This window comes from Oncorhynchus clarkii, chromosome 7, assembly GCF_045791955.1.
Source record: "Oncorhynchus clarkii lewisi isolate Uvic-CL-2024 chromosome 7, UVic_Ocla_1.0, whole genome shotgun sequence".
NCBI lineage: Eukaryota > Metazoa > Chordata > Actinopteri > Salmoniformes > Salmonidae > Oncorhynchus > Oncorhynchus clarkii.
The window spans coordinates 22,504,783-22,517,460 of NC_092153.1; the positions used below are offsets into that span (position 1 = coordinate 22,504,783).

The following is a 12,678-nucleotide window of genomic DNA, read 5'->3' on the forward strand; positions in this document are numbered from 1 at the left end:
CAGGCCAAACACTGGCACAGACTGGCAGGCCAAACACTGGCACAGACTGGCAGGCCAAACACTGGAACAGACTGGCAGGCTAAACACTGGCACAGACTGGCAGACCAAACACTGGCACAGACTGGCAGGCCAAACACTGGAACAGACTGGCAAGCCCAACACTGGCACAGACTGGCAAGCCAAACACTGGCACAGGCTGGCAAGCCAAACACTGGCACATACTTGCAGGCCAAACAGTGGCACAGGCTGGCAGGCCAAACAATGGAACAGGCTGGCAGGCCAAACAATGGAACAGACTGGCAGGCCAGACACTGGAACAGACTGGCAGGCCAAACACTGGAACAGACTGGCAGGCCAGACGCTGGAACAGACTGGCAGGCCACAGGGAACAAACAAGGGTTTATTCCTTTATTTGTACAATCAGTTGTTTTCTTTTTGGTATGTACCGATATTGATTCATGCATTCACGTCTCCCATGCCTTTAGTGAACTTCAAATGCTTGTGGAATTATATTTTGATCCACTGAAAAGGTAACCTGAATGACGTGGACTAAAAATGGTAAAGTACATTAGGCTATATGGAGAATATCAAATAACACCTTTCTGCTCTCATTTTACCGCCCTTTTCAATAATGGATGTCCTCACAGTCACTCTATAATTCATGGCCAAGTGTCTGAAATGGAACATAGTAAGACAGCCAGCCCTGGTCAGAAATAGCCTCTCATCTCCTCCGACCCCCTCTCCTCTGCTTCCCCCATCTCCTCCCTTCTCTTTCCGGCCCTCTCAACAGCAATGTCATGAATTAGGACCTCGCCTTCGTTTAGCATCTCTCTCACTCTCTCTCTCTCTCTTTCCCCCTCTCTCTCCATTTACTATTCTTTCTCTCTCAAATACACCATTTCCCTAATTTCCTAACCCTCCTCCATGCCCCTCCCTCCCTCCCTCCCTCCCTCCCTCCCTCCCTCCCTCTGTAGCTCAGCCTGTCTTAAGAGATTCTGTGTTGACTGTTCTGGCACGGTGGGATTCTGCATGATGGCACAACAGTGGGGGCTGTAGATGAAGCAGATCACATCTCCCCTGACTGAACATCCAGCACAGAGCAGGGCTGAATATAGAGCACTGTCCCTTTAAAGGACAATTCCACTCAAAAAAATACATTTTGGTATTCGTCTCAGTAGTTAACTGTTGATACAGTCCCAAAGATCAGGGCAGAATAGAGCACTGTCCCTTTAAGTGCAGGGCCAAATAGGCCCCAGTAAGTGCAGGACAGAATAGAGCATTGTCTCTTTAAGAACTGGGGGGGATGAATGATGGCACCAAACTAGGCTATGGCATGGGCATTGAATGTTTTCCCATGTAACTTTTGTAGCTACTCTAAATGAGTCCAAACTAATCAGCTGGTCTCAGCAGGCCTGGTACAACCTTTTCGTTCTAGGCTGAGATCCTGTTAAGGAAAGAGCCCAATCAGCCAATAACCATCCAGGAGAGTGGTCAGCATGTTAGCGAAAAGTATCTCTCATCCTGTGGGTGGTCTCTCTCTCTCTCTGACAATCTCTAAATGCAGCAAGACATGGCGTCTGTTTGTGAAAACCAGCAGTACTTAACTTTCCCCCATAGAAATAGAATTACAACACTATGATTACGTACATCTACACTTGTCCCCATGTGGTGCGCTCCCGCTACAAGACAGACTTTCCATGTCTGCCGTGTTGTGCCTGCTGTGTGTGAGAGCCCTGCAGTCTCCTGTCTCACCTGCCTCTCTGTCAAGGCTCTTACTGTGCCTGCCCGGGAAAGCTTTCTATCGAAGCACTGCTCACTTAACTGAGCTACGCTTCAGCCAGACAGCTCTCTCTCTCTCTATCTCTCGCCAGGCTCTCTCTCGCCAGGCTCTCTCTCTCTCTCTCCAAGCTCTTGGCATGCTTAAGGGACAGAACAGAAGCCCAGCAAGTTTGGGGAAATGCTAAGACATGTAGCGATGCCCTCTGGCAGGCAGGCAGGCAGCGTGCTCTATAAAAACCAGGCCTGATCTGAAGCGAGACACGCTAGATGAGATGAGCTTCACAGAGTGAGTAGTCTTCTTATGTCTACTGGTCAGTTTGGAGGAGAGAGGAGTAGACCAGTTGTGCCTGGGCTGCAGGTGGTGGTGTGTGTGTATAGATGTGTGTGAATGTGTGTGTGTGTGTGGAAAGACAGCTCGTAGTACTCCTTGACACAATGAGTGGCCATATAGAACATTCTGATGCAATGATTTGAAACATATTCGGATACAGTTTCAGTGCCCAGAATGTAGTGCAGACTCCAGCTGGGGTGTCACACTGCTCGTCGTGTGTTTGTGCCCTGCACCTGGAGCCTGGCCACCAACCTGCAATAGGAGTTCACCCTCGGGCATCCAGCCGTCCACCAATCCCGTTGTCTCGCTGCTGTCATGGTTACCACCGTTGGCCTTCAACCCCTTGCAAGCCTGGGTCTTCAGGGCAACTATCGAGTGAGAGCGAAACAGGGAGAGGGAGATAGAGAGAGAAGGAGAGAAAGGGAGAGAGAGAGAGAGATAGAGAGAGAGAAGAGAGAGAGAGAGAGAGAGAGAGAGAGAGAGAGAGAGAGAGAGAGAGAGAGAGAGAGAGAGAAAGAGAAGGAGAGAGGGGAGAGAAAGAGAGAGAGAGAGAAGGAGAGAGGGGAGAGAAAGGGAGAGGAGAGAGAGAGGTCTTAAGTCTTTGAAATAGTGTTTACAGAGAACTGCTGTGAATGTCAGAGTGCTTTATAACACACGGGCATGACAGGCCCCTAGCTCATTAACAATTCAGTAAACATCATTTCCGAAAAGACCCATTCATATGACTCGCAACAACAAACGCCATCCACCACCACAAATACGAAACCGATCATATGGCATTGATAATCAAAGCTTCAAACAGTTTAAAAGGGGCTTTAAAGGCTGATGTGGGTTCTGTCAGCGTTCCAGGGTTTCCCAGCAGGCATTGCGGGGTGATTTATTTAGCTTAGTCTAGTGCATGCTGCTGCCTATTCTGGCTCTCTGTAGCTGTGCTAATGGCTCATGTCTGCTCTGACTGAGCCCATGTTAGTTTGAAGTACTACTGATGTGTTTGCAACTGCTCATTATGAGAGGGGGATGATCCAGTGAGGCAGACAACATTGGCCTGGACAGAAGGAGGAGAAGACCATGGAGGGGAGAGAGAGAGGAGAAGACCATGGAGGGGATAGGGGGAGGAGAAGACCATGGAGGGGATAGAGGGAGGAGAAGACCATGGAGGGGATAGAGGGAGGAGAAGACCATGGAGGGGATAGAGGGAGGAGAAGACCATGAAGGGGATAGGGGGAGCAGAAGACCATGGAGGGGATAGGGGGGGAGAAGACCATGGAGGGGATAGAGGGAGGAGAAGAGCATGGAGGGTATAGAGGGAGGAGAATGGAGGGGATAGAGGGAGGAGTAGACCATGGAGGGGATAGAGGGAAGATAATGGAGGGGATATGGGGAGGAGAATGGAGGGGATAGGGGTGAGAGAAGACCATGGAGGGGATAGAGGGAGGAGAAGACCATGGAGGGTATAGAGGGAGGAGAAGATCATGGAGGGTATAGAGGGAGGAGTAGACCATGGAGGGGATAGAGGGAGGAGAAGACCATGGAGGGTATAGAGGGAGGAGAATGGAGGATATAGAGGGAGGAGAATGGAGGGGCTAGAGGGAGGAGAATGGAGGGTATAGAGGGTGGAGAATGGAGAGTGTAGAGGGAGGAGAATGGAGGGGATAGGGGGAGGAGAATGGAGGGGATAGGGGGAGGAGAAGACCATAGAGGGGATAGAGGGAGGAGAAGACCATAGAGGGGATAGAGGGAGGAGACTGGAGGGGATAGGTGGAGGAGACTGGAGGGGATAGGGGGAGGAGACTGGAGGGGATAGGGGGAGGAGAGGGGGAGGAGAATGGAGGGGATAGGGGGAGGAGAAGACCATAGAGGTGATAGAGGGAGGAGACTGGAGGGGATAGGGGGAGGAGAGGGGGAGGAGAATGGAGGGGATAGGGGAGGAGAGGGGGAGGAGAATGGAGGGGATAGGGGGAGGAGAGGGGGAGGAGAATAGAGGGGATAGGGGGAGGAGAATGGAGGGGATAGAGGGAGGAGACTGGAGGGGATAGAGGGAGAAAGAGGAGATGTGGGAATGAAAAGAGCTAAAGCCTTACAACGACACTGAGATAAAACATTCGGAATTATTAGTATACTGAATATGCTTTAGAGAGGGAGAGAGAAAACAGAGTAAGAGAGAGAGAAAAAGAGAGGGAGAGAGAGGGAGAGAGAAAACAGAGTAAGAGAGAGAGAAAAGAAAGAGAGGGAGAGAGAGGGAGACAGAAAACAGAGTAAGAGAGAGAGAAAACAAAGAGAGGGAGTGAAAGAGAGAAAAGTGAAGGACAGGGCAGGACAGGTTTTTTCCCCCACTTGTGTGAGAAGTGGAAAAGGCATTAGTGTACGGGTGAGAGAAAGGTCACCAACAGGTGTGACATCTCTACAGCACCTCTAAAGCTGGAGCATCACTCTGGAGACTCACTCTGTCCAGTGTGTGTGTGTGTGTGTGTGTGTGCCTCAGTCTGCCCTTACCGTAGAACTAACTAGGAGGACTCTACTACACACAGTACCCCCTCCACATCCCACATGGTCCAGTCTGGATCACAGGCTCAAACCAGTGGGAAGGTAGCCTGGCCCTACAATATGGACATACCGTTAAACACCACACACACACATATAGCTCGAAGAAACACATACTAGAAATCTAAATGAACATGTCATATTGGACGTAGGCTACTGCTCAACTGGAGAAAATGAAGTTTGAGTTGTAACACCCAAATGCAGGAGAGGGATTAGACTCTAGAGTCTTTCAGCGTGACCCCTGACCTCTGACCCCTATATGGACATGATGGACATGATGCTTTAAGTGAACAACACACAGGTCTACAGTGATCTGGAGGAGGACTTGATTGAAGGGGCTGGGGGGGGGGGGGGGGGGCTGGGGGTCAACCCACCCACCCACCATCTATCGGCATCAGGTCAATGTGCTGGGGTTCAGACCCAGATTCAAACCCGGACTCATAATCAGACCTAGACACAGATCCATACTGACACGCTAAATCCTTCTGCTCGGTAATGATATAAACTCACCTACTGGGAAGTATCAGCAAAGGATCTAAAAGCATTTGTTTTCTGCTTGGTGAAGATAATAAGGAAAAACTTGATAGTGAAAAGTTTCAGCTGTTTCATCCATTAAGATACAATTAAACGGCATACTAACATAGTTGAATTCATATACGACCAAACAATGTTCCCCTGCTCAGCAATGAGAACGATTTGGCTCTGTTTTGACGGAGACAAATGGAGAAGTTTAAAGGTTAAAAGCCAAGGGGAAGCATTGGAAAGAGATTGGAGGCTTTCTGCCTCGGTCGACATCGGCCTGTTCCTTCAAAGGCATTGTGGCCTCTTTCCCATTGGCTTTAGCTGGATACCACCAGCGGCAGGGCTATAAGGCCGGGCGGCCAGCACGCAACCAATGGTACTTCTCAGGACCCCAACACAGTCTCTGCGACTGGAGGGCGAAACAGAGATACTAATTGTTTCACAATGCATGCAGCGATCCCCTGAAACTCATTGTCCAAACAAGTAGAACGATTTGAATGATAGAAACTCTCATAGCATTCCATGTACAGTATATTACAATACACTACAGTACAGTGCACTACAGTACATTACAGTAGAGTACATTACACTGCAGTACAGTACAGTACAGTACAGTAGAGTACATTACACTACAGTACAGTAGAGTACATTACACTACAGTACATTACAGTACAGTACAGCACACTACACAGGGTCTAGTGCCTTGGGGTTAAAAACATGCTACCCTCTCTCACACGCCCAACGTTGCTCTCATGAATACGGATCTGTGTCTCATTTCCACAAGGAAGCAGTAGAGCAGTAGTGTGTCAGTCTGTCCTCTCTCTCTCTCTCTCCCTCTCTCTCTTCCTCTCCCGCCAACTAGGAAGAGTATTCCTAGTTAGCGGGGCTGTTTCCCTAGCTACCCTAGCGACCTCAAGAGTCGTCGTCTCTGTTAGCGCTGTTGTTTTTCTGGTCGCTGCTGCGTCCTGGGTCGTTATCTACATCGTAAGCCGTTGAGCACGTGGAAGAGAGGCTGAACATCAACTGGGTGGAACCGGGCGGCCGGGTCCTCCTTATAAAACATGAATTAACACGTTAATGCAAATAGTGTAGCGGTGGTATTCTGAAGAAGAAGAAGAAGAAGAATCGGCTGCTTGTTGCTATTCTGGACAGAACAGAACAGGTTTCAGTTAGAACCTCATCTTTATCCCATCTCTCCGACACAATCAACTCTTTCATTCAACATGGAGATCAACTGGACTCTGGAATGCTCATAATCAACCCAGTGCTTGCCGAACATTCTACGTACTTAGCCCCAGAAATCAACAGCCCAGATATGAGAAAATCCACTATGACGTTAGCCATAGCTACTGTAGCTTGACGGCAAGTGCCAATACATCACACCTGTCTAAATGAATGAACAGGGGAGCGATGAGAGCTTTCACTGAGAGAGAGTGCAGTGTAGCGGAACCAAAGGAGAGACATGTTAGCCATCAAACATTAACACCAGGGCCTATTTGTGTGCCGCGCCACGTGTTGATGACACCACAGCAGCGGCAGAAGCCTGTGACACACACAACGCCCGGGGCGCCTAGGAAACAGAAAGTGCTTTTGACTCCGTAGAACAAGGGGAGTGCCTGCCTGCCGCCCGCTTACCGAACACAAAAACTTCCTGTTGGCATAATGGAGAGAGTGGTGGCAGCCAACAAGCAATATAAAGCTCAGAATAGGAGCTCCTCAGGTCCAGTGTACAGATGACCGACTCCGTCGGGGCGGGCCACCACCGGCATTCTCTAACCTCCCTACTTCTGGCTGTGACTCTGTGGCTGAGTGCACTGGGGATAGATGGCTACTGTACTGAATACTGTAACAGTAAACGATATTGTACTGTTGTAAATATATGGCTGTGTGGTTGATTGCATACCCATGCAATTTGTGACTATGGTTGGTTGGTTACTGTACTGTTACTGTACTAATGTAAATAATTACTACGCTGTACTATTTTAAAGATGGTTACTGTACTAATGTAATTAGTTACTACGCTGTACTATTTTAAAGATGGTTACTGTACTAGTGTAAATAATTACTACGCTGTACTATTTTAAAGATGGTTACTGTACTAATGTAAATAGTTACTACGCTGTTCTATTTTAAAGATGGTTACTGTACTAATGTAATTAGTTACTACGCTGTACTATTTTAAAGATGGTTACTGTACTAATGTAATTAGTTACTACGCTGTACTATTTTAAAGATGGTTACTGTACTAATGTAATTAGTTACTACGCTGTACTATTTTAAAGATGGTTACTGTACTAATGTAATTAGTTACTACGCTGTACTATTTTAAAGATGGCTACTGTACTAATGTAATTAGTTACTACGCTGTACTATTTTAAAGACGGTTACTGTACTAATGTAATTAGTTACTACGCTGTACTATTTTAAAGAGGGTTACTGTACTAATGTAATTAGTTACTACGCTGTACTATTTTAAAGATGGTTACTGTACTAATGTAATTAGTTACTACGCTGTACTATTTTAAAGATGGTTACTGTACTAATGTAATTAGTTACTACGCTGTACTATTTTAAAGATGGTTACTGTACTAATGTAATTAGTTACTACGCTGTACTATTTTAAAGATGTTTACTGTACTAATGTAATTAGTTACTACGCTGTACTATTTTAAAGATGGTTACTGTACTAATGTAATTAGTTACTACGCTGTACTATTTTAAAGATGGTTACTGTACTAATGTAAATAGTTACTACGCTGTACTATTTTAAAGATGGTTACTGTACTAATGTAATTAGTTACTACGCTGTACTATTTTAAAGATGGTTACTGTACTAATGTAATTAGTTACTACGCTGTACTATTTTAAAGATGGTTACTGTACTAATGTAATTAGTTACTACGCTGTACTATTTTAAAGATGGTTACTGTACTAATGTAATTAGTTACTACGCTGTACTATTTTAAAGATGGTTACTGTACTAATGTAATTAGTTACTACGCTGTACTATTTTAAAGATGGTTACTGTACTAATGTAATTAGTTACTACGCTGTACTATTTTAAAGATGGTTACTGTACTAATGTAATTAGTTACTACGCTGTACTATTTTAAAGATGGTACTAATGTAATTAGTTACTACGCTGTACTATTTTAAAGATGGTTACTGTACTAATGTAAATAGTTACTACGCTGTACTATTTTAAAGATGGTTACTGTACTAATGTAATTAGTTACTACGCTGTACTATTTTAAAGATGGTTACTGTACTAATGTAATTAGTTACTACGCTGTACTATTTTAAAGATGGTTACTGTACTAATGTAATTAGTTACTACGCTGTACTATTTTAAAGATGGTTACTGTACTAATGTAATTAGTTTACTGTACTAATGTAATTAGTTACTACGCTGTACTATTTTAAAGATGGTTACTGTACTAATGTAATTAGTTACTACGCTGTACTATTTTAAAGATGGTTACTGTACTAATGTAATTAGTTACTACGCTGTACTAAAGATGGTTATGTACTAATGTAATTAGTTACTACGCTGTACTATTTTAAAGATGGTTACTGTACTAATGTAATTAGTTACTACGCTGTACTATTTTAAAGATGGTTACTGTACTAATGTAATTAGTTACTACGCTGTACTATTTTAAAGATGGTTACTGTACTAATGTAATTAGTTACTACGCTGTACTATTTTAAAGATGGTTACTGTACTAATGTAATTAGTTACTACGCTGTACTATTTTAAAGATGGTTACTGTACTAATGTAAATAGTTACTACGCTGTTCTATTTTAAAGATGGTTACTGTACTAATGTAATTGTACGCTGTACTATAAGAGTTACTGTACTAATGTAATTAGTTACTACGCTGTACTACTGCTGTTGGTTACTGTACTATTTTAAAGATGGTTACTGTACTAATGTAATTAGTTACTACGCTGTACTATTTTAAAGATGGTTACTGTACTAATGTAATTAGTTACTACGCTGTACTATTTTAAAGATGGTTACTGTACTAATGTAATTAGTTACTACGCTGTACTATTTTAAAGATGGTTACTGTACTAATGTAATTAGTTACTACGCTGTACTATTTTAAAGATGGTTACTGTACTAATGTAATTAGTTACTACGCTGTACTATTTTAAAGATGGTTACTGTACTAATGTAATTAGTTACTACGCTGTACTATTTTAAAGATGGTTACTGTACTAATGTAATTAGTTACTACGCTGTACTATTTTAAAGATGGTTACTGTACTAATGTAATTAGTTACTACGCTGTACTATTTTAAAGATGGTTACTGTACTAATGTAAATAGTTACTACGCTGTTCTATTTTAAAGATGGTTACTGTACTAATGTAAATAGTTACTACGCTGTTCTATTTTAAAGATGGTTACTGTACTAATGTAATTAGTTACTACGCTGTACTATTTTTAAGATGGTTACTGTACTATTTTAAAGATGGTTACTGTACTAATGTAAATAATTACTACGCTGTACTATTTTAAAGATGGTTACTGTACTAATGTAATTAGTTACTACGCTGTACTATTTTAAAGATGGTTACTGTACTAATGTAATTAGTTACTACGCTGTACTATTTTAAAGATGGTTACTGTACCAATGTAAATAGTTACTACGCTGTACTATTTTAAAGATGGTTACTGTACTAATGTAATTAGTTACTACGCTGTACTATTTTAAAGATGGTTACTGTACTAATGTAATTAGTTACTACGCTGTACTATTTTAAAGATGGTTACTGTACTAATGTAATTAGTTACTACGCTGTACTATTTTAAAGATGGTTACTGTACTAATGTAATTAGTTACTACGCTGTACTATTTTAAAGATGGTTACTGTACTAATGTAATTAGTTACTACGCTGTACTATTTTAAAGCTCTCTGAACTACTCTACTAAATACTGTCACAGATTCACACACAAGTTCAACCATGAACACAAATGAATCAATTTACAGTTAGCGCTCACTCTCCTTTGCTGAAACCCTCTTCCCTCCTCTACCTCTTCCTCCCCCTTCCCACAAATCGCACATCATCAATTGAGCGTGTGTGTGTGTGTGACATAAACAGTGACCCGTTAAGTGCGACAGCTTGTGTTGGGGACACACATTCACCCCCCCCCCCCCCCCCAACCCAACCCAGACCCCCCGATTCATTAATCATTAATGAAAATTACCCAGAAAAATTACCCAGAAACACACACCTATATACAATCTTAAAGCACTACTCCAGGACTGAAGGGAAATGGTACACTATTGAGATGGTTCCCTCATTAGAGGACTGTTCCATTCATGTTATGCTATTTCCCTTCGCCTGTCGGTGAGATGCAGGAACTGGACATAATAGTACAGGAGTATTTTAGCCTCGTTGATATCTCTGACATGCTGTGCAGCACAATAACATCGCTGAACACTTTGAATCACATTACATGACCCTATATTTAGCTTGGTACTGCGCTACATTATTAGGATTGTGATTAAGGCCATTCTATGCTAATGACATGACGTGAACTTTTGTATAATTTAAATCAAACATGGTAATTATACAGCTAGTGTTCCATGCAACATAGCACATGGATTTCATGAGTGGCTGAGTAGGTGCAGTAGAGAGGAGAGAGGAGAGAGAGAGAGAGAGAGAGAGAGAGCGACAGAGAGAGAGAGAGAGAGAGAGAGAGAGAGCGATGCTGCCTGGGACACAACACTATACAATGTTACTACAGCGATAATACAACGCTACTACAACGTTACAGGCTGGTCCCCGATCTGTTAGTGCTGTCTCACCAACTGCTATGGTCACTGTCATGCCAAACATGACCATAGGATTTGGTTATAAAGCACAAACAGATCTGGGACCAGGCTATTTAAACGCTGTACTACGACACTGCACTAGAAAGTTGGTCTATGGCGCTTCCACTTTAGCCTTGGTACCAGTCTTTGTGCTATCATTCCACTCCTTGCTACTTGTTGCCATGCCAAACAAGGAGTGGCAAGGAGTGGAATGATAGCACAAACAGACGGGTACCCAGGCTACTTCCACTCTCCATTCTAGCAGAAGATCAGCGCCTCTCTGGGTGGGGAGGATCGACAACCCTCTACACACACCAGGGAGGCTCAAGATCAGGAAGTAAAAATAGAACAGGTGTAGCTTAGCACAACCCTCACAAACCCTTCCCCATCCAAACCATCCTTTATATTAGAAAACAGAACCACTCGCATAAACAGGACCACTTGCTTAAATAAATACATTAACCACTAGCATAAACAACATCTGAAGAGTGCCGTATGTACTGCTACAACACACACACACACACACACACACACACACACACACACACACACACACACACACACACACACACACACACACACACACACACACACACACACACACACACACACACACACACACACACACACACACACACACACACACACACACACAGATGATAATAACATGAACTGAAAAGCGATGTAGTGTTACATAAGCCCTAATCTGCCTGCTCTCAGATCACAGCAGAGCAGATGGCCTATCCTGGAAACAGTGGTGTTTGGATGCCCATAAAGGGAAATAAGGACAACACAGTGTAAATACAACATTTCACATTTACATCATTTAGCAGACCCTCTTATCCAGAGGGACTTACAGGAGCAATTAGGGTTAAGTGCCTTGCTCAATGGCACATCAACAGATTCAAACCAGCAACCTTTTGGTTACTGGCCCAACGGTCTTAACCACTAGATTACCTGCAGCCAAACACAACTACAATATAACTTAGGCCAGGATTCAATCGGATCACATTTTGTCTGCTATGCGCCATTTAAAGGTAATTTCCGTTTGCCATTTCCGTTTGCGCTGACATATGCAGCGTTTACCGTGAACGCGGGAACATCGCCTTTAAAAGCAAAGCGCGTTCGGACTGAATCCCAGACCGAATCCCGGACTGAAGAACCACTAGAACACTACCTTACCGTTACGCTCTTGTTGTCAATCCCAAACAACCACCAAGTACGCAGTCTTCATTTAAAAAAAAAAGGAAAACAATACGAAGGTCACAAGTTACAAGATTATGATTTTGTGAGTGCTTTTGTGACTGACTGACTGACTGACTACCCCAGGTAATACTGAAAGCTTAAAGAGGGAGCGAGAGCTCTCAGTTGAATAGCCTCCACCACACTCGACTGAATAAATCCATGAATGAATCGTGATGACATTCAACTGAGAGGAAAGCACACACATGGCTTAGAGAAATGATCCAGAAAGAAACCTTGAAGAAGCAAGACGTCCTCAGAGACTAATAAACATGTGTGTTTGGCTTCCTGCCAGATCCCGCTGTGACATGTCCTTGATGCTGTCAACTTGATTAAAATGAGGATGTTTATTTTGTCAAAAGGTAGTAGGTCTCTCGAGTGAGAAAATCTGTTATTTATTTATCCCCCCCCCGTACTTCTTTGTGATTCTGTCT

At 43.5% G+C, this 12,678-nt stretch overlaps 1 protein-coding gene across 2 annotated transcripts in view; it reads right to left on the minus strand.

The window, feature by feature from the left end:
- The window catches only part of LOC139413076 (aryl hydrocarbon receptor-like), a 70,864-nt gene that overhangs the window by 39,890 nt on the left and 18,296 nt on the right, over positions 1–12,678 (minus strand). For both annotated transcript variants that reach the window (XM_071160110.1, XM_071160111.1), the window contains one exon: positions 2,363–2,478. In XM_071160110.1, the coding sequence (XP_071016211.1) occupies positions 2,363–2,478 (116 nt within the window). The remainder of the gene's footprint in view (positions 1–2,362; positions 2,479–12,678) is intronic.